Here is a 26,943-nt window from a genome sequence, read left to right as displayed (position 1 = left end):
CACCCATTACAATGCCTTGGTTTTTCTTTAGTAGTGCTTAAGTACTGCCCCACTTTCTTTTAACATTTAGTTAGTCTCCCTGTAGCATGCAGGCTGATTGCCTACACATTACGTTCTTCACTTCAGCAGGAATGGTAAACAAGAAACACCCTTATTAAACAAAAACACCCATAAGAACGTTAAGCAAGAAACACACACATTTCAAGAGCTACTAAAGAAAAACCAAAGTAATTTGGTGCATGGGGGCTGCTATTTATATAGGGTTTACCCCTATCCATTGTTTATGTATCCGTGGGGGGGGGGGGCAGAACAGAACCTTCGCTGATACAGCGGGACAGTATTGCAAAATGTACAAAATAAGATGGCTTGGGGGTGCAATATAATGCGAGTATAGAATGACCACTGAAGCTGTGTGAAAATCTCATTGAAACATGCAGGATAACAGACAGGTTCAAGAATAGCATTGTAGATTTCTGAAAGAAACCGCTAAACTTTCAGAGTCTTTGTTTGTTTGAACCCTACTGGAATTCAGCAGAAATTTAAACATTTTGCTAGTTCTATTACTCAAAAATTTGTAATCTCTTGGTTCCTTTGCTGAGCTACCACTGGTTCTCAAGAAGCTTGATAAAACTTATGGATTCCATGAATCAGATCCTGCTCTTTCCTTTCTTGCTCATGTTATGTGCCGCCCTTTGACCAAGACTGTGAACTTGCACTGTTAGGGGGATGAAGATTTCTGAGATATGTATGTTTGAACCTGCTAACACCTTCCATAATTTCTAAAATAAGACAGAGGCGAGGAAATGAGTTAAGGCTTCATCAATCACTGTTGGCACCGTTCTGCCTGTACTGTGCTATACTGTGGTTTGAGTACATGATTATTGAAAGACACGCACAACATACTTAGCATTTAGTTTACCTCTATGTAAAGGATTGATGCAATTTTAAATTTGACCTTATCCAAGGGCCACTTCATCTCTTGTTGATAGTAATTTGCACATGTGGATGAGTAATCACAGATTAGTCATTCCAGGTAGAAATTTCATATCATCCAAGGTCATTTCTAAAGCACTGTGCTTTTCAACAGTTCACACATTTAGCTGAGAATGTTCACACATTTAACAGCCCAGTTCTCCACAGTGCACAGGCCAGTTCAGTGCATGTCAGTGGAGACATCACAAAAGTGCCATAAAGCCTAGCAGTTGCAGGTGCTGGCATAAAGGCCTGAGCCAGTCATGTGCACTGTCAGAAGGAGTTGTATCATGTACCCTGAATCATGTAAGATCAGCAGAGAGACAGAACAGGGACAGATGGAGGGAAGGTGGAGATGGTGCAGGGGTGGGCAGTTTGGGCCTGGGAGGGGGCGGGATTGGCAGCAGCCATGCATGCTACATCTGATCCCCCTTCTGATCCTGATCTGCCAACATGGATCCAACAGGACTTGCGCCAGCTGTTTAGCTCACACAAGTCTAAGCAGACCTGCTGCACAGCCTGGCGCTTACCCCATGGCAAGGGGACAAATATCCCATGACCTCGAGCAGACTTCCAGTCTTCCAACTTCTCCCACAGGATGCAGCATGACCAGCACTGGACCTGCTGCATCAGTGTGTGTGTGTGGAGGGGGGGGGGAGGATTGGATAGGTCGTGCTAGAAGAAATCAACCTGGTGAAACAGGCTATGATTATTGTAATCGTGCATGTATCTGCACCAGCCCCAAATCTGTAGGTCCTAAATATGCAGTAAATGCAAACTTTAATGCTGAAATGCCTGCCTGACCCAATCACTTAAGCTTACCATCGTTCAATTAACGTTTGATTATTCTGCTTAAAATGTCAAAAATTTCTGTATTCTATTCTAAGCAGTAAGGAATCCTTAGTTGTTCCAAAACATGAGCAAGTTATGATAAAATACATTCAACATTGCAACTGGTAGGTGCATCCTTCAGCATTTGTCAGAGTTTTGTTGGCCTTCAAGAAAGCTGCTTCATACAAACAAGGTGAGAAAGCAAATAATGGTACTACTGCGCAAGGAATGAGAAACAGTGCTGACATACCACTGCAAGGAATTGTTTCTATAAACTTGATCTCAATGAGAAGCCATCTGTTTGCTTGGAAAAGCTGGTTGCGAATACAATCTACTTAACAAAGAACACCAGCATAATTATGTCAACACTCTTACAAACCCAAAACCAGAAGGAATGTGGGGTTAACTCTAAAAATCTAGTCAAACCAAAATAACACTTGGAAACCAGTCATTGCTGTAATCTGGGAACACTGAACAGCCTCCTTGGCACACATGTACAAAGAACTCATTCTTTCTGTCAAACAAAGAAAAATCACATTTCTCTATTTCAGCCTTCCAAGGCTCTCCCTTCTACTGCCGATGCTATCAGTGACTCTAAAAATAAATATCAAATCAAAGTAGGAAAATGTTAAAGTCAACACTTGGTTAACTGCTACATAAGAATGACTGGAAGTTCATAAACATCTTTTAGTAGAATATTAAATGGTTATCTGAACCTTCAGTCCAGGTATTTCACAAATACCCCATCTAGCAAACATAACGCATACCCCTCTTTCAGCAACCTTTCATTTTTCAGCAATATGCTTCAAGTTTCCTTCTAACACACATGCCAGGGTCACACACTGTACCCCAGGGCTCTCCAAACTATGGCCCCATGGGCCATATCTGGTGTCTGGAGACAACCCTCCACAATGTGAAGAGTGATTAGCGTTCCACTGTGCTGCTGCTGCTCAACACCCAATCTAGACTGAGAGATGCTCTGGGCAGTTGCACCTGGGGGCGATGGGCAATAGACACGACTGCCCACATCGTCTCTCAATACAGAACAGGTGTCAGGAGCTGCAGCAACAAGGCAGAATCGTAAGCCTTTACCAGTGGGCAGCGGTCTCCACTTTAGAGACCGCTGGTCTACCCCATAGCTGATAGCTGCATTATGAGCCTCTTCAAAGTTCCAATCAACGCTTGTATGCCATATTTGTCTGAAAAGTAGGCATTCTTGCTACTAACAGTAAAGTCATCACAGAACCATTCTGTTTTAGAAACACGCTAACATCACAAAGGGCGAATGGCTGATTCACTGGTATCACAGCATACAGCCAAATTTGATTGGCTAAATCAAACTGTGTTCGGGACAATAACTTTTGGTGGTTCATGCAACTGACAGGGTTATGTGCATCAAGGGTTAAATAATCTTATACTTGGGAGGGGAGCATTACTGTACAATCACCATTATAGCCACACCCCTTGGCATTTATAAATCAGACAGTAGCCTCAAGGGCCTCTAAATAAAGTTTGAGAACCACTGGGCTAGATGATGCCATTGGATAGTATCCAAAATTTCTTTCTCCAGACCAACAAAACTACTCACTGTTACTAGGAAAGAGGGTTATGTTTCAAATCAAAATGATGACAAATTCGATCCAGATAGTAAACAGGTGCAAGAAGGTATGTTTTTGAGGATATACAGGAAACATTTGGAGCGAACCAAAGGCCCCTATTTTGCACTGAAAATGTTTGCTGGAGAACATGCTGTACAGATCTGAAATACTAATCAACACTGCAGTTTTTCAGCTAACAATTTTTGGAATATTCAGAATGATATGTAATAACACCTAGCATTTGTATAGAACATTTCAGGCACTTCACAGACATTATTCAATCAACCTTAAAACAGGACAATCTTAGGCTAATATTATTAGCCCAATTTGCAAATATTGGCGAGAGTTGAAGCTGTGAAATAATGGATTACTTGAGATCATTTAGTTAGTCATAGCAGAGGTGGGATCTCAAAAGTAGTAGACTTGCATACTGTGGCTTCAGACCACCCTCTGATCAAGACAGCACTGGTGTACAATGCCAATTCTGCAGGTTGACTGGACCTCTTTCTGTTAACCTGTAACATAACGTAGATTACACCAATTTGTTTAATCATGTCACACAAGCAGTAGCAGTTCTGTGCTATTTACAGTGGCACAGCCCATCTCTTAGGTACACACACAAAAAAAGTGAATCTTGGGATGAATGAGAGAATAAGCCGATTAAATTTCTAGGACCATCTCAGATGATGACTTCAGTGCAGATATTGTTCAGGAGAGAACCTTTGGCATTGATTTGCTCTCTGGTGAGCCACCACTATGAATGATGACTTGTGCTCTTACAGACTCTCAATGGAAGTACTTGGCACTGGGAAAAAGCCCAACCATGTCTGTACTGACAGTAAGCAGATTACGAAATGGTCCCAATAGGCATGAGTGTAATCTCTGTACTAGTTTTGGAGGGTGTAAGAGAGCAGAAGGACTGGTTTATTGCCATTAAAGTCTCATTAGTGATCTCTCAGCTGTGTAACCCTTGCAAGTCTGAACAGAGGCTTTCAGGATCTCAGTGTTTTGAGTGTTTTGAGCACTCAGGAGATGTGAAATATATAATTATTTTTTGCAGTCTCCAAACGCATATACACTCAGCTACTTGTCATCCCCCCCCCCACAAATTTCATTGCCCATAATGATTTCATACACTTTTCTACAGCAACGAGTATAAAGACATTGAAGGGGGACTATACCCACTGCAAGGAGAAAGGAAAGAAATTGCAGGAAGAAGTGAAGGGAAGAAATTATACAGTGGAAATTATAACTGAAAATGAACTTACTTTTTTTTCTAACTCTCTGAGGTGAGGCACGATAGTCCACCCATCAGCATACCCATCAGGATTCTGACCCTCAGCAGGCCCATGGAAACCACTTACCAACAACAGGCTGCAGCAGGCCATGTGATATATTGACCCTTATAAAAGTGTCCAGGTCATTTGTTAGGTGATGGGGAGGGGGAGGAATTCTGCACATCTTCAGGGGCTAAAATCTGGAACTTGCTAGAGCAAATGAATCCCTGTTCAACACTTCTCCAGATTGGAATATGAATTAGTACAACTTTGATAGGTGTTGAGAGACTTCCAGCCAATCCAACCTAAATTCCCCCATGCTGATGCAGTGGTGCTGGCAAGGCTTGCATCCTGTGGGGGAATTTAGCAGTAACCTTGAGGGAAGGAGATATTTGTAAGACTCAGTCGCTACTATGGGGCAACTTGGGTCTATGCCAGCTATACTGCTGGCTCAAGTCCATGTTGCCCTATGTCAGTGGATCAGGCCTGGGAAGGGGGATAGTATATGGTGCACACCAGCACTGTCAATCCCAAGCCCCTCCTGGGCCTGATTCACCCTCCCCACTCCCGTGACTACCCTCCACCACTCCTTTACACCCCCCCCCACCACCACCACCATCCTTGGTCCCTACACTGTGCTGGTAATCATGAAGCCAAATGTACAACACAGATGACAATCTGTAATACAGATTGGGAATGTTCCTCTGCATGTAAATGGAGTGCTAGTTAGATGTTATTTCCTCTGCATTTGTATTTGGAATTGCACCATGAATAAGAGAAGGGGGTTGTAACACAACCTCCTGAATTGTCTCACCATCTCGTTGTTTTGTAAATACAGTCTCTTTAACTATATCCTGAAAACACTTATTAACATAATGTTCATACTAAAGGCTTTCAAAGCCTGAACATAAGCTTCCACTCAGCTCTGGATGTAATAGTGCCTTAACTTTATTTAAAGTGCAAATCAAACATCTTACAACAAAGGAAGTCTAAACGAGTTAATTACAAGGCTCTATCCTTTTCACAATTTTGAAAGGTCTGGCGTGAGGATTATGATTGAACAGGCTTATTAAAACAGGCAAGATTAGTTTGGCTAATGCCCTAATAGTCTAGGGAGAATTCATTGTACTGTTAACTGGATGTTTCCAGGCCTCAGGCAGTAATATGAGCAACTGAACAGCAGAGAGAGAGAGAGAGAGAGAGAGAGAGAGAGAGAGAGAGAGAATAGTTGTCTTGCCCCGTATAGCACCAGTTAACTGTGCCATGGTGCTGCTCAGATTCTTTTCCAGATGTTGAAAAGAAGCAGTCAAAAACATCTGGTCAGACAGAAGAAGACTGCAAGCTGGATATTTCCGACTTCTACTATAACCTACCAATATAAGCCAATTAACAAGTTTGCAATCTAATGGGACGGGTATGGTAAAGAATTTGTACCATAGCTTTGGCATTGAAAGAAAAAATCATCAGCCACATGCACAGATGTTTCAATGTTTATTACTGCTATGAAGGTTGAGTATATAATTGGAGAAATAAAACTACAGCCTATTTCCTAAGCCTGCATATTCAGAACACTTGACAATTGAAAGGAAATATAACATGATCTATACAAACAAGTGCTATCTAGTCCAGTAGAGTTCAGCTCTAGCTAGCATGGCTATCTCCAAAATGGAGTCCTTAAACTGAATAATTAATCACCTTATCATCTAATATTTACCACCTATCAATGTGATTTATTCATCACAATTCAGAAAAGCTAACAACAACATGTGACCAGCCTATTTCCCTTCAAAATGACAGGAGGTCCTATTTCCCTTCAAAATGACAGGAGGTGGCTCTGCAGGCAAACAGGAAGTTTGGATCTTGGTCATAAAAGTCAATTGAAATGTCATGCTCTCTCATGGCATTGATTTTTAAACAAATATCTATGCCAGTGATTTCCAATGTTTTTCTTCTTACAGCATATTGATCTCCATGGTCTTCTCTATGGTTTTTGCCTCTTGTGATGTCACATCTGTCTTCTGGGAAACTTTCCAGGTTCTCTGGCTCTGTTTCTACGGTAACAAATTGTCTGTCCCCCTTCGTCCACCAGCTCTGTGGAGGAAGACAGTGACTCTAGAAATAGAGCAATAGAACCTGGAAGAGTTTTACACCATTCTTCAACTGCAGTGCTCCAAACGTCCATAGCAGACCTGTGGATTTTTAGCACCCACAGCACACTGGTAGAAAAACACTGTCCTATGCTGAAACCAATAGGGAGGTTTTAGCAACTAATGGCACTGTGCAAGGTTCTCCATCTACTATCTCAAGATTGGCTGTTATGGCCCAAACCAACTGGCTATAGCAGAAAAGATCATCTTCTCTAACGCTTGAAGGAATTTCTAATCTGCCTTTTTATTCAAAGAGGTTGATCAATATGGCTTACTCCAAAGCAGCATAGTTAGAAGCCGTGGTGCCCAGGGCAGTCGTGACATCATGAAGTTGTGTGACTCCAACATTACTTCTGGATTCTCCTCTCCCGAGGAGTTGCTAGTGGTGGCAGCCTTGCGATTCGGCCTTGCCTCTTTTTGATCTCTCTGCCCTTTCCCCGAATTGCCTCGTTGTGTTTTGGCAGCCTTGCAGTCTGGCTGCTGCTCCCCTTCCTCCTCCTTTTGAGGCTCGATGAGAGCCTCAACTTGCTTGACTTTAATAGAAACTGCTCAGTGACACCTCCCTTCAAGTGGCACCCAGGGCACGTGGCCTACCTGCCATACTTTAGGTACACCACTACCCCAAAGCAATAAGAAACTATCTAAATAGATCAAATATAATATACACCTCAGAACTGTTTTACAGCAGCTGTGCTGTTGCTAGAGGCCTTGAGGAAAGCCCTGCACAGAGACCCCACAAGGAGTCTCCTTGTGGTACAATGGGTGCTACTATTTCCCTACCATCACCGGATTCAAGGATCAGCCTGACCAGGAGGATAGTTTGATGGAAGAAGGCATTTGGCCAGTATCCCACCTGATGCAACCCCAGTATGGCAAGATCTGATTCCTGAGGAATGTGGAAGCCAATTTGATGATTACAACATATCCCAAAGGAACTCAAGCAGTAGTTAATGAGTTACCTAAAATTTTAGTTAGCTAACCTAAAATTGAAGCTCCTGCGAGAGTAATTATGTTGTTTCATATGAGAACTGGGGAAAAATAGACTGTCCAGGTTAACCAGGAAAAACGTACATGATCCAGCGAAAAAAGTGAAATCCATGAAAAATTACAGCTTTAAACAGCTGAATTCAGTTAAATTACTCTAATCCAATCCAATACTCACCAACACATTTTCATAACTGACTTAAGCCCAGGGCATATTTTATTTTGCTTCGCTATCCCTATTAAAAACTAACCATCTGTCAGTGACCACCCTATTTTAAGGCACCTGCAGGGATAGCAAATGGAATTGCCCTCTCCTCCAAGAATGAGCTTTAGTCTTTCATTTCAGCAGTGGGAAGCAGCACAGTAGGGCACAGCAATTTGCTTCATAAGGAAATGTCAGGTCCTAGAACCCCAATCTTCCTTCAATAGTGCTTTAGCATTACTTGCAAACTGCTTCAAGAGTAGAGCCATTCTGGGCATACATGAAGCAGAATTGAAAAGGTACAACAATGTTCAGGCAGCAGTGCAGGCCCTCTGGACAGAGGATGTGTCTGATGCAGTCCTAAGATTTGAACTCCACAATTTTTTTTCAATTCCAATTTTTTTTTTTAAAGTAAAGTAAAAGGAAATACTCTGCTGGATATTACCCAGTTAAACATTTTAATTGAATCATCTAATGCAGGCCAAGAAGAGCCATCTTCTCCTTTACTACTATCAACTGTAAGTGTCTCTGCTAAGAAACCATTTTTGCCTAAGCCTTCAAAATTAACAGAATTAAATACTTTAAAGAGATAGAATTTGACCCTTAGATAGAAAAGGATTGAAAACAGGCAGTGAAAGTGCCCTTCCCTCTGGCTTTTGCCTGCAGAAAGAACTTTCCATGCAAGATTGGACTACCATCTGTTTGGGATGCTTTTTACAACAGATACTCCACTCTAGGGAGTGAGGTTGGACTCAGTCCAGATTCTAATAGGATTCTGTATTTCTTCTTTTGTTTATCATCCTAGCAATACAAAAACAAACATCACTAACCACACAAACAAGTTACAAAATCTACAGGCTGACTCATAATCTAAGGGCCAACTCACACATTTGCATATTTTTCAGGGAGCTGTGGTTGACTATGGCTCCCTGTTGACTGTGCGGTCAAAGGCAAACCATGTCTGACTCTGTGGCAGTAAAACATAAATACAAACAAATCAGTGAGTTTTTCCCCTTTCCCCTGCTTTTCTTGGTTTGTTCTGGAATCAACCTCATCCCTTAGATGGAAAAGAACTGAAAATATCAACTGAAAAAGCCCATCCCTCCATTATTGTGTCACTATACAGAGCTGTCAAAGCTCAATTCATTCAATAATATGTTCCCAGAAGACTGTGCATTCCTCGCCCCAGTGAATGTCACGGTGAACATCAGCAGGAGACAATGCAGACATACTGTTCTGGTTTAGAGACCCCTCCTGGGATTACTATATCTGGTGCCTCGGACTATACACACTCGCATAACTGTTTCACAGTATCTCTGACGTAGGCAATCCCATCTTTTTCCTATTGTGCTCTAAAAAGCAACTGAAGCTCTTGGGGATCGCCTCTCTAAAATTTGGGAAACAGCTTTTCAGAAGAAACAAGCCCTACCCATTAGGAAAAGGAACTAACCAAGAATTTCTGCGCTCTATGCTCTTGTCCACATTCCTTGGTTCACTTGAACTATTTAAAGCTAGCTGTTAAGTTGTCAAGGTTACAAACATAGAAGACTAGAGTTTTCTGCCATTGTTTGCATTGTAAAGTTGATGTTCTGTTGGGAGAACTGTAATCCTTTGATCTGTTTAGCTACTCTGACAGCTCTTGTACAAATCTTCTTCAACACCTACTACCACAAGAGCTCACAAAAGCTGCCAGTTGAACACATGGCCAATGAAACAGCAGCTGTAAAACAAAACAGTTTTGCTCCAAATTGCCAACATTTACAGTGGTTTTATTGAGCTTTCATTTTATGTGCATAAACTCGGGATTCTCCCAAATCTTCTCTGAGAAACTCAGAAGGGCTGTCAGTCACAAATGCCACAGGCAAGCATTTCAGATGGTCAGTGAGCAATAGCAAATTAAAAACTACTGCTACTACTGAAGCTCAAGGTTCAAAGGTGAAAAATGTGTGAGCTTTCTTTCCACGAACACACATTTTTGTGAGAGATTCTCCTTTTTCACTGATTTTTTATTTATTTATTAGATTTCTATACCACTTTTCTAAAAACCCAAAGTGGTTTTTATTTTCAGAATTAATGTCCCAACTTTTCACCAAAGCCTCAAGGAAGCTGATAACAATAGTCAAATACAGAACATTGATAACTGATAAAACTAACTCAACACATTATAGAAAAAACAGGATATAAGCAGTCTGCAATTAAAATAAATGGCAATTAAGGAGGCAGTTAAAAACCAGTCAGATGCATTTGACAGCATGGAGGAAGAGGACAGTCTTTGCCTGGTGCTTAAAAGAAAATCCCAGCTGACCATGGCCCAGGAAGCTGTAGCACGGTTTGAGCGCCACTATGGAAAAAGGTCTTTGTCCAGTAGACAACCAGCTCACTTCAGATGATAGGGGCATCCTGAGGAGAGCCCCCAATGCACCAACTGACTTCTTATTACAAACAAAAGCTGTATACAAATGTGCTACAACCATAGACGATGTCACAGTTACATCAGGGATGGGAGTGTGCCAGCAAACCCTGTTCCCGGTGCTGACATGCTCCTGGAGCCCCACCCACTTTCTTCCCCAAAGCAGTGTTTTTTTTCCAGGGGCAAACGCTGGATCCAGGAAGTTTCTCCCCATAAGCTGCAGTGGGTGCCTGGTGTTCCAAGCCTGGTGTTCCAAGTTCCAAAGAGGGACCCTCTGCAGAGACAGTCTTTCCTTCTGCAGACAAACACGGTCACTGGGAACAGCAGGTTGGGGGAGAGGGCTTTGGTATGCATTGGCACCAGGGTGGTGGGCTTGCCAGTACAGTCCTGTTGCAACTATAGTGTACATGTTATAATAATGCCTCCATAGGGCTAATGAAATGGGGTGATCCGTGAGACTTTGCACAATGCAAACACACAAATCATTTCCCATAAAAAAAGGGGGTGGTGGCACAGGAAGGTGCTTAACATGGAGTCTGACCATTAGTCCATTCTGCTTAATATTGTCGACATTGTCAGGCAGCAGCTCTCCAAGATTTCAGAGATTACTTGCTCTCTGCCCCACCTGGAGATGCTGAGACCTTCGACATGTGGAGCTCAGCCACTGAGTTTGGCCCCTTCCTGAATGACTGACATGACGCAGAAACATTGCTGAAGTTATTATGAGTAGAGGTGGGTGAAAACAGTGCAGAAAGCAGTGTTATATGTTTTTACTTCATTATCACTGAAAAACCCAATTATGAGGTTTCTTTAAAAAGTAGCTACAACAAATGCTCTTTGGTTGCAATTCGATCCACACTTTCCTGGGAGTAAGCCCCACAACACACAATGAGCAGTGGCATCACTTGGGGGAGGATAGAATGGGCTGTAAGAACTCCAAACACCATCATCACCTACTGTCTGAAGCAGGTGATCCCAGAAACATGTCACCTACTGTAGATACCCATCTATAAGGCAAGAAATTTTTGCCAATAAATCAAGCATAGATCCTCTCCTTGCCTTATCTGAGACATCACTTAGGGGTCAGGGCTGTTCAGACAAGTCCTGGCAGCCAGGAGAACCCCAGAGAAGAGCAGGAGGACAATGCAGAGATAATTAGGGCAGTTAGTCTCCAGGGCAACCCCTCCAGGGCAAGCTGCAGCCAAAGTTAACCTTTTCACTCCTCCTGAGAAAAAAGTAAGCCAGAGCTCAACACTTCCATTTAAATCAAACAAGCCTCATTCCCTTTGGCAGGATCACACCCAGCCCTTCTGCACCCTCCTTCCATTTTACAAATGTTTGGCAGAGGTCTGGTTTTTAAAACACCAGGATGTAATCCTCATTTCCATTTTAAATAGAGTGTCAGGCTACAATTCAGTGCACCTTTACTTAAGAAAAACACTCATGGAAAGCAATGGGTCTACTTCTGAGTAAAATCAGACAAAACTATGGTCAGATACCCCTTAGGTTGAACCTCTGATTTATCCAAGGGTCATAGAAAATTCCATGATTTTGGCTCAGAACCTGCTCTTGACTTATCTGTGAGATCAACTTGTGCTTGAGTGTCTGTGGTACTCTTCAATGAGAGCTAGGTTCCAGGCTGGAAAATGACTTTCCAAAAAAGGTGGTCCTGGACAACAAGAGAATTCCATTAATCTAACCCAGAGTGGCACACTTATTTTCATTTAAACCCCAGATGCCATTATGTAGGAGCAGAATTACTCTTCTTTTTTATTCGAGCATCCACACATGCTAACAGAAAAATATATTTCCTTGTTAAGTACAGTTCATGCTATTCTGGAGTCTCAGAACATCACTCACTTAAAAAAAATTCCTTTAAAGTATAGTAAATGATGCTAATTTAATTTAATTTCAAAATGGAGAATGGAAGGATTGCCAAAGAGAGGAAGATAAAATCAGGACAAAAAAAGTATTTTTAGCCCTTAAGGCAAATATTCATGTAATTAAAAATCTCTCTCTCAAAAAAAATGTGTCTTTTTAACAATACATTTGTATGATTAAATCCAGCTTTTCAGAGATAAGACCTTTTCAGAGATAAGACCATCACTAACGGAATTACAGAAATCTGATGAGCTTCAGCAAGGGAGAACAGAATTCATATAAGCTGCAAACCATTTCTAAGAAGTCCAAATATAAAAACAGTTGTCCAAGAAGAGCCAACTTAGACACTGCAGACAGATGCCTTAACATGGCCATCTCCAAACAGGAAAAGCTATCTTGGGAGTGATGGTAGGGACAGGAGAAAAACTAGGGGGAAGCACTTGCCTGCTGTTCTCTGCCCTAAATGGCTTCTCGTCATCATTTTGTCCCTTACAGAGTTCCTTATGTGGGCAAGTACAGATTTGGAATCTCATGTTGAGGGTGTAGGTGTATTTGGATTTGGGAAAAGGCTATGCCTACGCACACTTCTCATTGCTTCTCCTGTCCTGATCACTCCTCTAGAAATGATTTTTCCTATGAAAAAAGAGCTGAAATTTTATTAGATGCTTTCCATGTCTGTGTCCTGCTCTTGACTTTTCACACATCTTAATGGTGTATCTAGGAGAGGAGACACTACCAGTATCATCACCTCCCCCTGGTCACTAACTCTTGGAGGTCAGGGAGACCATCATACCTGAAAGGTGCTTCCTTCCTCAAGTCCCCTCAAACAGTAAGATAATGTTTTCAGTGAGGAGCCTTCCTTCACTACTCTCATGCCCCCAGATTCTCAGCAATGTATCCCATATTTCTTCTTCCCTCCACCTGGCACTAAGCCTGCCAGTTATGAGGTGAATAAAGCAAATCAGTAACCCCAGCTCCTCCCAGAGTGCAGTGTGGGCAAACAAGCTCCATTTTTTTCTGCCTAATCAGAGTAAAAAAAACAACAACAAAAACTTCTTGACCCCAAAGGACCGCCAGCAATTCCTGCATTGTCTGAAGCTGAACATGTGGGAATTCTGCCAGCACCAAAGAATATTTATCTGTGGGAGAAACATGGTTGCCCTAACTGCTTGCTGCTAAATGATACCTTCCCCATTAGTCCTGCCCCAAGCTTCTTGTACTTCACACTGCTGAAGGGATGAGGGCAAAGTCAAACACACACACACACACACAAACACACCAATTATGTCCTTTTCTATGTGACTTAAAAGGAAAAGTTGAGAAATATGACTTGGAAAAGGAATTCATTACCAAGCTGCTGCAAGGATAAAGTTAACTGCTAAATAGTTAACAGTACTGAAATTAGGACACTATATATCATGGTGTATTTTGCTACCCTCAAACTGTACTGTACTACCTAAAAATTCACAAAATATGGAAGAAAGAGGGGAAGGAACAAGGTCACTTCTATGTGCCTTCCCCAAATTCACACCATGTAAGAGAGAGAGAGAGAGAGAGAGAGAGAGAGACAGACAGACAGACAGACAGACAGACAGACAGACAGAAGCTATATTGCCAAATGAAAAGGAAACATTTAAAAAGGTGGATTACACCCTTTAAACTGATATAAACAAACAACATTCATGGCTGCCACCTCTCTTCACTTCCCTTAATTAAGTGCACTACAGGAACAGAAAAGAGCTTTGATGTTTGTGTCCCAGTTGAAAATGCCATCATTTCAAATAGAGGGATGACTGTGTGGCAAAAACTTCCATATTCTTTCTGAGCATACACAAGAGTACTGGAAGAATGAGAAAGGCAGGCTTGTTTCCTAATGAAGCAGTTCTATCAGAGAAAGAGCTGCCATGGTCTGTTTTTCTTTCTTTCTAGTAGGTCAAATCATTTGAAAGGGCCATTCTGAAAACTGTCCTCACAAATGGTGGCCTTTTAAACTCAACAGCAGTGCTCCTATTTTGTACACAAAATCATAGATGAATGGCTGGCGGAACTACTCGGCTTTCTTACATTCTTGTTATTACAATATAACTGGTTCCTAGGCGAATTTTGTTTATACTGTACTCCAATTCTTAACACTTGGAAGTTATATTGATGTCAGTATTTCTTCCAAGTAAGGATGCTTTCAGGATTGCAGCTTATGGACCTCTGTGATCTCTGGGGTAGTGTTGAGAAGGACTACGTTAACCTCCATAAATTGTTGCTTCTCCCCACTCTTAGATCACATCAATAAGCATTCAACGCACTCTGTAATTCATGCTTCAGAGCATTTTTTTCATTGGCCCATCTTACTGGATCCATCCAATGCACGACCCAAACATGGTGTATCTGACTCCAACAAGCCCCATGTTGAGGGTTACTACTGCCTACTTTCTAAAACAGGTATTTTTTGGTGGGAGGAGGGAATATGTTCTTGCAAGATACTCTCAAATGCTGCATGTCTGTCTGTCACTCAGTGACAAAAAGTACCTTAACATTTTTAGAAACAGAGATTGAAAAATTGAGGGGTGGTGGTGGTGAAAAATGCTGTTCTGAAATACTAGCAAAACTTCCTTTGTAGAGAATCAAAGCATGTATAAAAGAACCACAGGCACAATTATCTCACATGCTTTAAAATGAAGAGTTTCCTACCTGCTTGACATTAGCTATATTCTCTCTGGGACTTCTGCTTTCCAACACAATAAACTGGCAGCCAGGAGACACATATGGACTCAGGTTGATAAACTATCACCTTGGAGAGATTGGGATTATAATGATGTTGCCCTTAAATTATTGCTAGAGCTAGCTAAGAATTTTCCATTGCTAGATAACAATCAAGTCAAAGCCCATTGAGAACACTGTCTTTTACATGAATAGGATCATGGAGATACATGCCTATTTTTAGTCTTGTACAAGAAATGCAAAACCCAGTACTGTCAAAAAGAAAAGGAAGCTTCATGGGGGCATCTACCAAGCTTATCAACAGATAAACAAGGTACAATAGGCCTATATAAATCCAATAATAAGCAGTTTGGTTTTACTGAACTGACTTCAGGCAAGAAGGTGGCTGGGGAGGTGTGCAATGTGTTGAGTTTCTGGGACCAAGACACTGGTTGTTCATCTGTACCTGCCTCCCAATCTCACAAACCACTGGATCCAGATCATCCATTTGAGAGATGATCACATTAAACAAATGTACAGCCCAATCTTAGGCATTTTTAATCAGATGTAAGTTATCCAAGTTCAGTGGGACTTACTCCCAGGTAAGTGTAATAGGATTTCACACCTGAGTGCTCCCAGTCTTTAACATGGAAGAAATCCTTTTGCATTAGGGAGCTTATGATGGCACAGTGACCAGCAAAATCTTCTGTCTGTATGCAACCAGCACTACATTCGGATTTGCCAGGTTATAAATTATTCAGAGATCATTGTCAGATGTGCCCTTTTACTGCACTTCAGACAGATGCTAAATATAGCTGAAATTAGGATGGAGTGAATACCTGACTTCTGGGGCACTAGAATAATTTTTAAAGCAAAAACAACAATTCTTAGCTTTTATCTCTGCAAGGAGCTAAATTGTTTCAGCTGGAGTATCACTGTCAACAGTAGATATTTGGACTCCACAACTATCCTTTGCAACAAAATGAGGGGGCACAGACAAGCAAAACCCAAAAGTTAATTCATTAGAAACTTCCTGTGAACTGAAATGAACAGTGTTTGGGCTGACAGGCCATAGTCGAATAAAGCTGTTATCACGTTTTGCCTACTACCTTGGTAGGCATTTTCAAAGGATGAAGGTACTGCAAGTATCTCTTCAAAATTACCCAGTATAACCAATGTAACTGAAGTAGTTGGCGAAAGGTGATAACAGCTTTATTCAACCATGGCCTATCAGCCAAAACACTGTTCATTTCAATGTCATGAATACCAGCCATGAAAGCTTTGGTATGTATATCACTGCAGCTAATATCAAAATAAGATTGTACAATAATTTATTTATTACTGTAAATAATTTATTTATTATTTCCAGTCACACTATAGTTCTTATTTTTACCTAAATAAGAGTCCTGTGGGTTGCTTAGGATGCATTAAAATAAATGTAGCATTGGATGGATTCCCTCTCTATGTAACTGTCTGTCCCCTGCCATCATCTGATGAAGTGCTCTTGTATGCCCCACCACCAATGGAAGTTCAGTTGGTAGGAGAAAGAGAGAGGGCCTTTTCCATGGTAGCACACCTTATGAGGAACTCCTTGCCCCAAGAGATCAGGTGAGGGCCCCTTCCTTGTTTTCTCTTTGCCATTTGCTGAAATTTTTTTTTCTGCCAAGCTTTGAGGTGTAGGTTCTCCTTGATGATTTGGCTTAATATTTGGCTTTTCCAGTGAGGTTTGACAGTTTTTGAGGGATCTGTTCTTGCTATTTTGTTGTCATTTTGCTTTTATTGTCTTATTTTTAGTTTGCAACCCTCCTTGAGTATCTCCTATCTGGGAGGGGCAAAGCAAGATAGAAATGTTTTTAATAAATAGACCTGGATTCTTTGAGACATCCAGGGGCTGTTGAATAGGTTGTATTGCATACTTCACTTGACCTCAGGACTTGAAGCTACACAACATTTATATGATTACTTGCCAAGTTCGTAGAAAAAATGAGGGAGGGGCGAAATTCCTCTCTTGTCTACATATTGTACAATTTCAAAGTAACTAGCTTTCCGTCTCACAAAACATTATCTTGCTACAGCCAGATGGCCATGATTGCTGCCACTGGGGAAGTGGTTCTGAAGTCGACTTCTGAAGTGATTCACAAAGATTGAAGACACCTGCTGCAACAAGTGAATAGGTCTGATATTCACAGAATCACTGATTCCTAGTGCTCAGCAGAAATTGTTGAGAATTTGACATCTCCAACACTTAGAAGGCAGCCAGACTGTTCAGTGAATTATCTTATTTCCTAACATAGGATTAAGTCCAAATGAGACAATAATTTATGCTCATTTTCACACTTGGATCTGCTCCGCTCACATTTTCACAAGGCAACTCACACTTCAAGCCTTTAGCTCATTTCCAAGCCTACTGCTATGTTGCAAATCTCTGAAAACAAAATCACAACAAAAAAAATAGGGAAAGAAAACCCTCAGTGATCTCAACTGAGCTATTTTAGCAAGTCCTCCATAATTATACGAATATCTGCCAATGTCTTATAATGGAGTCAAACAACTGAGATCTTGCTCATTAAAGTCTGATTTCCAAAGTTTCAAGCAGAAGGCTTTCCCAGTGTTCTTTCCTGAAGTCCCTTTGGTCACTGGAGATGGCAGAGATTGTATCTGCAACCTTCTACACACAAAACATGTACTCTACCCATTACTACTTTTTATGCACATTATGTACACTTGTTAGGAATTTCTCTGATAACTCAGATATGTTATATGATCAACCAATAAAGATTGCTCTGGCACCGTAAAGACTAACAAATGCATAGTAAGCTTGTCCTGCACCATAGCCTACTCCATAAGATGCATGAAGTGCAGTGGTTACAGGGAGAAAAAAAATAGGGGGGGGGTCAAATGGCTGTGAAAAGCAAATATCCCTTGTGACTATTTCTATGTAAAGTTTAAATGACTATAAGCTAAGCATAGTGACAATTCACAATAGCAGATCTTCCTAGCCTTGCTAAGTTAATTAATACTCGGATTGAGATAAGAAACTGTGATCTCTTGATATATTCCAATTCAGCAGTTTCACACTGTAGACTCCCTTTGGAATTTCTTCACTGAAGAACGAAAGACTATCAAACATTATTATGGTTAAATGACCGATGGTTATGCATAAACATTTCTGTGAAAAACTAATTTTTAGGTCAAACATATAATCAAATCAGCACATAAACACACATTTTGCGTAACATATTTAATTGCTAGAAAGAGCACAAAGTTAGTCACAACAGGAGATTTCCTTTTACTTCCAGTAGGCCAAGTTAAATCACAAAACTGGTTACACTTTAAATTGGGGGTGTCAAACCCATTTGATATGGTGGGCTGAATACATTAATGATGCCTGGAAGTAATGAGGGCTGGAAGTAATGTCACAAAGCAGGACGTGATGTCATTAAGAAGGTCATGATCATACACACTTTTTACTTTCAGGAACTAATTAGTTGCAAATGACAGAAGAGAAAATACACAAATCTTTTCATATTTTCAAGAGAGCCCAATTATCTCTTGATAATTGAGAGACACCAATTATCATGTGGGTTGCCCTTTCAGCAATGCCATCTCAACCCAGCCCAGCAGCTCACAGCAGCTGATGGTGGTGCTGGGAGAGCCCGGGGGCTTCTGGGGGCTGCATGAGGCCCATGGGCCTTATATTTGACATCCTTGCTTTAAATAATTATTACATTGACCTGGAAGAGGTTGCTAATGCTTGTAATGTTCCAGGGCAACAGAACTCTTCCTTTGTATTCAGCAAGGTTGTTCATTTTAATTAGTTCAACTGAAAGCAGGTCAGGTTGCACTGAAGTTTTCATCGCCCAACCATGGTCACTTTTTAAAAATTGTACAAAGGAATTCAGAATGTTGTGAAAATGTTTGGGGAGGGAAGGGAACACATCCCTATGGCCAAATAAACTGGGCTGACATGAAGTATGGTTGCCTTAGCTACCAGACATTTCCTCTCTGCTCCACGCCAATTTAAACTGAGAGCAAAGTATGCTAATGTCAAGTAGGCAGATCTGATTGGATATGTAGTGACTGGCATCACTCAGGGAAGAAGCAGCTCAGTCACAAATTGTATCAGATGAGCTGCATGGGAGGTAACAAATGTCACAAACTGCTGCAGTGAATAAGGACTGTTTGGTGGTTTAGCTACCCCCCACCCCCTGCAGACCCCCTTTCAGTTCAAACATTTTCAAGAGTGAAAATTTTGTACATTAAACTAATTTCAATTCACAGGTATGTATTTTGCTAGTCTTCAGTTGACTTATTCTTTTTTTTTACTCCAAGGTCTCAGAGGGGCAGTACTCACCCCAAATTCATTAGTCTCCATTTTTTGTGTGAATTCATTCATAATCTCAAAATCTCATAATCTAACTGCACACACACAGTTAGCAATGGGGTGTCGTCTACAGTAGCAAATCAACAATCAAGTAAATCAGTTGTAAAACATGGTTTGTCTCACATTGTATGTTAATTCCAACTCTGTACCACAAACATTGGTAGACTGTAGTGGTTTTTAAGCTTCCTAAGTTCAGGGAACATTTTTCACACTGTTTTCTCTGCTGAGGAATCCCTGACTGACTACATAAAAATAAAAATACTAAGCATTTTTAGCAGATCCTAGGGCATTTCATGGGGTACTCACACCCATGGAGGGTGCTGGCCACACCACTGCCCAATGTGAACTGTATGGTCTCAAACACAGTCCACATTCGCTAACAGCTATATACTGCAACAATACACTGGCAAGGGCAGGCAAGCTTTGTTACAGGGAATTTTGTCCAAAGCTACTGATTTTCTCTCTGAAGAACCCTTAATAAGCTTCCAAACCCATGGTGATTGAAACACAGTTTGAAAGCCACTAGCCTAATCAAAGGAATGCCTTTTCTTCTTCTGGTCAGCTTGTGAGTTTAAGGTATAACAAGATAGCCAACATACTGCAAATGAATGCAGTAGTCCACTGATAAGCTCATGACCATTTTGTCTCACAGATAAATATACTTTTTGCTGCCCCTGAAGCAAATCCATAAACAAGTTCCAATTACAAAATGCTTACAACCAATTCCATTAAGATTTATATAACTGAGAGACTAGATCTTTAATCTCTTAATGTAATGAAATGCTTCTCTTCCTCAGGATTATTATACATCAGTATATTCCTGTCATTATATCTATTTCTCCTAGATGGAAATAGATCTATATATAAAGGGGGGGGGGCTGAGAGGGAGAGAGAGAAGAGAGTTTTAAGTTTCTGTTTTGTACTTACCTTCAATACAGTGATATTCCATGCAAAACTTTCACTGGCTTTGCTGAGCTTTCTTTCCTTCAGACCTTCCTTATTTCCTAGGTTATGAAGCTCTTCGTGGAACTCCATTCCTAACAAAACATGAAACATATAGTAATTAAAGGCAGGTCATTGAAAGGAACGCAAAATATTTATCTACGATTATTTAACCTTGCTCTATGAGGCTTTCTATACACATTACCGCACTGGGCTTTTGGTCTCTGAGATGACTGAAATTTTCTTGCTTCCCTTCTTCCACCACCTGTTTCCTTGAGATACTTTCTGTCATTGCACCCAGGCAGACAGTCCACTTCGTGTATGACTTCAGGTGGTATTAGAGAAAATGACTTGTATATTACTTGTCTGCTTCAGCTGGTAGCTCTTAACCAGTCCACCTGCTGGGACTGGCATGAAACAGCCCACTGGATGCTCAGCCACACCCGATTAGCAAAAGGGTGGCCTGAGATCAGAACCTCTGAGCAGAATTTTATCAGGGGGTATAATGTTTCTTTTGCGCCCCTTCCCAAAGATGGAAGGGGATGAAACAGAGAAGGGTGGCAGTGGGGGTGGGTAGAATGGAGGCAAAACAGACAGGGGGAAAGTGGCAACAGCTAGAATAATCTTTGGAGCACAGGTCTACCAGTCCTCCCAATGTAGAGCTTGGGTCTACCTGCCTGCCCAACGTTAGTAAAATGGAAAACCAACATACTCCTAAGTCTCTCTAAAAATTTTCAAATATAGAAAGTCATTGCAGGAGATTAGTTTCATTGTATTTAGGCTCACCCTAGAATGGAAAATGTCCTGCACACACCAAAACCGACTTCAGCAGCAGCTGCACAGACTTCAGCTGTGTCGCTGAGCTCCTCTACACTCCTTATGGTAAATGGATTCAGAAGCCAGAGTTTCTGTAGCAGGTCAGTTTCCTCCCAGATTTGACACTGTTAACCCATTTTTGCCCAGCCCACAGGTATACACATTTGGTCCCTGTTGCATACATGCAACATCGTGCATTAAGGAACGTATGCATTCCTGGGCCCAGTGTGTATGGCTTGAGGCAGTAGTCACTGCCATGTGCCCACTGTAGTGCCCCCAGCATCCCACGTGGGAAGTGTGTCTGGGTGAGATTGGAAAATGTAAGGTCTCAGGAAATTTCTAGGCTCCCTACTTTGGCTTCTGGGTCCCCTTTCTGACCCTGGACCCAGATACAAATTATCCCCCCTCTCCTAGGCCCTGCCTACAATGGCAAGGTGATCATAAAACATCCAGTGAACCTCTGTCACTTAAGGTCAAGCCCAAGAATACTTGGGTGTGTTCTGACTTTGCCCCTTCAGAATGCACACCTGCATGTAGCCAGTTCCATCTAGATTGGAGAGGTGTAATGGAGACTGAATATGGATGCTGGAGTAAGTAGTGTTAGGGATCAGAGAGATGGACATGTTAGGATTTTATTTTATTTAAAGGTGCTAGCCTATAATTGCTTGCTTGTAATTTTACTAAGATCAGTACCCGAGCTCTTCCATTGGCCAAGCCATTCTTATATGCCTGCTTGATATTTTCCTTTTCCTTTTGTGTTATTTCCACCCAATAACGATTTCCTGTTTTTACTCTTACTCTTACTCTTGTTTGTTGAACTCATTCAGAGCTTTGTCCCAGTCCTCTAGGACTACTGGCTATATGCTCTTATATGGGCTTTAAAGGATTCTCCATGCAATTGGGAGAAAGGTTTTTAACCATGGTGGGAGAGCAGCCTACCATTTTAGCCCTGTGCAAGAGGTAGATGGGAGACTCTGGCACCAGGGCTCCCCTCCCCACTAATCACCATAGGTGCAAACAGGAATGAACTTGTACTTTACTGCATTATTCTATACTAGTAAAATGCCCAGAAATGCCTCATTATGACAATCAGGAGAAGAAGGTAGGGAAGCCTGTAGTGGGAAATCATGTATATTGAAAGAATGCTGCAATTGTTATCTATGCATTCTGCTCAAAAAGATATGTGGTTTCCCCTTTGGAATCCATGTTGATGGAGGCCACACCACAGAGTGTCAAAGGGCACAGGTGCAGCTTTTGCCTCAACTACAATGGTGTGCGTGTACCTTCCCAAAGTACAGTACTTTATTTTTCCAATAAGAGTGAATGCCAGTCACCCATATATTTGGGAAGAAGGGTTACACTTTGGGACACAGATGTGGTGGGGTAAAAGCCTGCCCTTGCCCTGGTCACCTATGTGTCTGACATAGTAGGGAAGGGGCAAGGGTCTTTTTCTATCCCTCCATTCCCTCGGGGTCAAAACAACAGGTGCAGAGGACAAATTGAATTTTTACCAAAAGGAGTCATTCAGATTCTTCATTTACAGTTGGTTCTGTTTCGTACGCGAATGACTTTTTCTCCCCACAACTCAATCAGCAGTTGATGGTTACGTTGGTAGGTATAGTCTATTATAGGAATGCAGCATATTTGAATCAAATGGATGTCATACACCCCATGAGGAAGCCACAGAATGGTGACAATTAGAGAGATGACACACAGCGCCTCTCAATGCTTCCTCCCAAATGCTTTCTCAAGGGGACACTGGAAACCTCTAGGGCTCTCTTCAATAGTTAGTTGGCAAGAGCAACATGCCATACAACTCATTCTCATAAAAACTGAACAAAGGCTTCATTGTTGCTGCATGGAAGCATGGAAGTCATAACACATCAAAGAAGATTATGCAATCTTCTGCGTGGCAATTTACACGATTGTGACAGATAAAGCGTGTGCTGCTACACTTACATGAATGACTGCTAGGAAGCAATGTTGTCCTGTCGGCTCATAGGTTATTTCTTCCACCCAGCTGTGGTTACTGGACCACTCAGTATGAAGGATGTGAGCGTGTATTAACTCATTCCAAAAAGTGGTCCCTAGACTCATGCCAGGAAGCTGCGTAGTGCTGTTTGTAATTTCCTCCATGTGGCTGCAGCCATAGGACTGCACTGTATGTAGGATTTTGTTTATACCCACTGGCCATGCTACTCTGGCTGGCTTCCACAGGCATGCACAACTTAGCACAAAAAACATTGGTAAACAGCTCTGGAGTAATCATGATGGAGAGGCTTGGGTCATAACTGATAGTGCCTCCTTGTGAGCTATGAAGCCATCCTTCTTCCTAGGGTTCTTTTATGTTTTGTCTACCTTAGGCCTGGAATGCAAAGAATTACACTCCAAACATGTTGTAGCAAAATAAGGCCATTCCTTTAATCCAATGGTGCCAGTGCAAAGACAAAACACTGATTGCGCTTAAACCAATTCAAGTCTTAGCTACATCAACGTCGTCTATTTCAGCTGTTACAGTACTATTAATCCAGTTAGTAAATATAATTAAGCCAGTTTAAACAAGGTTCTAATGAAGTAAGCAAGTCTGTTATGGACATTTGTGCTGCTTTAATGACATTAATCCTAAAATCAATTTAATTAAACTGGTGCCACTTTCTAATTGAGGCAATCTCTAGATTATATATGGGAGGCAAAAAGAATGAAGGCTCTGTGCAGGCCAAATTGGATAAATCACATCTCTTGCTTTCTGAGGGCAGAGGAAACAGCTGACCATTTGGGTGTCTCAGTTTACTGATTTCCCTGATTGAGGGGTATCTGCTGACAAACTGGGATTGCAAAGCAGAGTTGAAGATATTCCTATACAGAATGTCCAGTCACGTATAGAATGACCTGTTTGGAGCTATATTACAGTAGCATCTCAGTTTGTCATGTTTCACATGTTTTTGAAAATTACTGAGCCATTGTGAATGAGTTCAAACTGAGGAAGACTTTTGCCATCTTTGTTTTCAGCAAAATACCCTGTGCAGTTGACAGGGAAGAAATTATGGTGTTCCCTACAGTCTAAGGCAGGACTGGCCCAAGTCTTCTAGGTGCTTGTGGTCTGTTATGCTGCCTGCCTTGTGTGGCAGTCCTCTGTTTCTCCCACTCCCTGGATTTAAAAAGGAAGAGGGCAAAGTGTCGTAACATCCTCTCTGAGCAAGTGACTTCAAGTCTGACCTTAAGGAGGAATAGCCAGCACTGGAACCAATTCCAGGCCCTTACATCATGCCAGAGCCAGAAGAGCTCCTGAAACAGGAGCCCTCAGGGGCAGCACCTTCAGAGCCGGAGCCCTCTGAAGCACCTGAAGAACCATCCTCTTCTATGCCAAAATTCTTGGGGACTGCACCCTGACAATGGGCAAGATAGGTTGCAAGGAGAGTAGGGAAAATATAGGGTTCAGGCCAGAAGGCCACCCTTTTAGAGTCTCCACTCTCCAACTAGAGAGGCAGAAGCCAGCAGGGACAGTCTGTGGGAAAGCTCTACAAGTCTCACAGCCCAATCCTATGCATGTCTACTCAGAAGTAAATCCCTTTATGGTCAATGGTTCTTACTCCCAGGAAAGTGTGGATAAGATTGGGCTCTCAGTCTACTTTTCTGCTTCCTATAATAACAAATGGGCTCTACCAAATGTGACTTATTATTATTTATTATTATTATTATTATTATTATTAACAATATTTATATACCGCTTTTCAACTTATGCTAGCATCAGCCAAATAGCAGTAGAATTTTATTGACATTCATGTGTGAGACAGCCATCTAGTTAAAATATTTTATTTTGGTCCGTGCTAACTCGAGTTTTAGTCAGTATCTGAGTGTTATTTTATTCTTGCAACTATGTATGTATGAATTGGGTTGTTACAGTTCACAGCTGTTGAAATGGACTTTATTTCTGCTTGTTAGGACCTATGATCTTGACAATATACTTTAAAATTCAAATGGAATAAAGCTTTGTGATATTAACAAGATCCTCTAGGAAGATGGGGCTTCTAGTTCATTCAGGTTTAAAACTTCAGTGAACCTGGACTCTAGTTATTGCTGTACTTAAGGAATCAGGTACAATAAGCTGTTGTACCCTATCACTGTTTTCTGAAGATTGTCCTTTTAAATGACATCGCATAGAAGAAGTTTAAAAATTGTGTGCGTTGCATTGGGATTTCAAAACTGGCAGCACTACCACAGAAAAGTGTATCTTGAAAAGGCAAGTTGACATGTCAGAATTACATAAGCTTAAAACCAAACTCCTACTTCCATAAGCAGACCTCTGTGAATGGAAGCACTTCCACACACACCCTGACTGCAGACATTCATGTCACCTGAAAAGTTGCTCTGGAGGGATTGGGAGACTCACCAGAGCAGCCTCCAGTGCTGCGCTGGGGACTGTGGCTGGAAAGAATACCGAGACATACACTCACCCATGGCCAAGTGGACCTTCCACTCAGGCACATGGAAATTTGGTTCCAAATCCACATCACATAGTCATAGCCTTTCTTCTAGAAAGAACTGACTAGTATTAACTCTGATGTGTTCTTTACGATGTATATCTTTCCTGAACATCCACCACAAGAGACCCATGGCATTAAGAGCACTACAGCACTATTTGTGGCCACCACTTCCATTCAACTGTCAAACAAAATGGCCACCATCACACTGCTTTATCAAGCTAAAATGGTTTACCAGGCAAAAGTAATTCCCACCCTATCTACTTCGAGTTTGGTTTATTTTTACTTTATGCATGTATTTTCTGTTTTTATCAGCGTTTACACATTTCCAGACAATTAATTTATTATCAGAATAACCATCCTTCCCTGCCATGATCAAGCCCTCCAAGATTCAATGAGTTCCCTAAAAGAGAGTTAAGCATGTTTGAAATAAACAGGTCTTAAAAGAGCTTTGGTTGAATTATGCACTAAGCTGAGCAGCTGCTGTTGTGATTTCTTTAAGTTAGAGCATCTGTTGCAGGGAAATACATTGTTTTAACACTGGGAATCGGCAATTCAATTCCTTTCTGTTCCTCCTTAACCCATTTTTGCCTGACCCACAGGTGTACACATTTGGTCTCTGTTGCGTATATGCAACATTGGGCAGAAATGGCTTAATATAGTGGTTTACTGAGATTGCTGGCTCAGTTCTAACCTCCCCCCCATGCAGTAGCACCAAAATGCATCCTATGCATCCTACTACTGCATCCTATGGGGGGCGGCAGTTGTGGAGGTCTCTTCTGAGTAAGGAAACAACTGCAAATAGCTGGCGCATGTCCATGTGGACCCCACTGTGGAATCGTGTCTGATAAGGGTGTTGGGATTTGGCAGCCGCCATTGCCACTGAACCTGCCCCCTTCCTGGATCTGATCCACCCATCCCCCACCCCTGCTCTGCCCCTCCCCCAACCCTTTTGCCTCTCCCCCACAACCCTTTAGCCTCTCCCGCAGACTTATTTGCTCTAGTGAGCAGCAAGAGACACAACACAGGTGGATCTGATCCACCCATCCCCACCCCTGCTCTGCCCTTCCCCCAACTTTTTTGCTCTCCCCCACAACCCTTTTGCCTCTCCCACTGACTTTTTTGCTCTGGTGAGCTGCAGGAGACACTACCACACAGGTGGGAAGGTACAGGCCTTCCCACTGGTGCTCCCAGCAGCATGCAGAGTAGCGCACTGTCATAGTGCCTTTTATGACTGCTTTATGGTAGTCAGCACAAGTGGAAGAAGGGGAATGATTTTGTAATGTAAATATAGGATTGGGCTCTGTGAATATAGTTGCTCATC

The 26,943-nt window shown here is 41.7% G+C and overlaps 1 protein-coding gene across 2 annotated transcripts in view; it reads right to left on the bottom strand.

Annotated features, from left to right (window-relative positions):
- PLCL1 (phospholipase C like 1 (inactive)) overlaps positions 1-26,943 on the bottom strand; it is a 181,555-nt gene that overhangs the window by 5,120 nt on the left and 149,492 nt on the right. For both annotated transcript variants that reach the window (XM_066617874.1, XM_066617958.1), the window contains exon 5: positions 20,308-20,417. In XM_066617874.1, the coding sequence (XP_066473971.1) occupies positions 20,308-20,417 (110 nt within the window). The remainder of the gene's footprint in view (positions 1-20,307; positions 20,418-26,943) is intronic.

The sequence above is a fragment of the Tiliqua scincoides genome, chromosome 1 (genome assembly GCF_035046505.1).
Source record: "Tiliqua scincoides isolate rTilSci1 chromosome 1, rTilSci1.hap2, whole genome shotgun sequence".
NCBI lineage: Eukaryota > Metazoa > Chordata > Lepidosauria > Squamata > Scincidae > Tiliqua > Tiliqua scincoides.
This window is presented reverse-complemented; position numbering and strand designations above follow the sequence as displayed.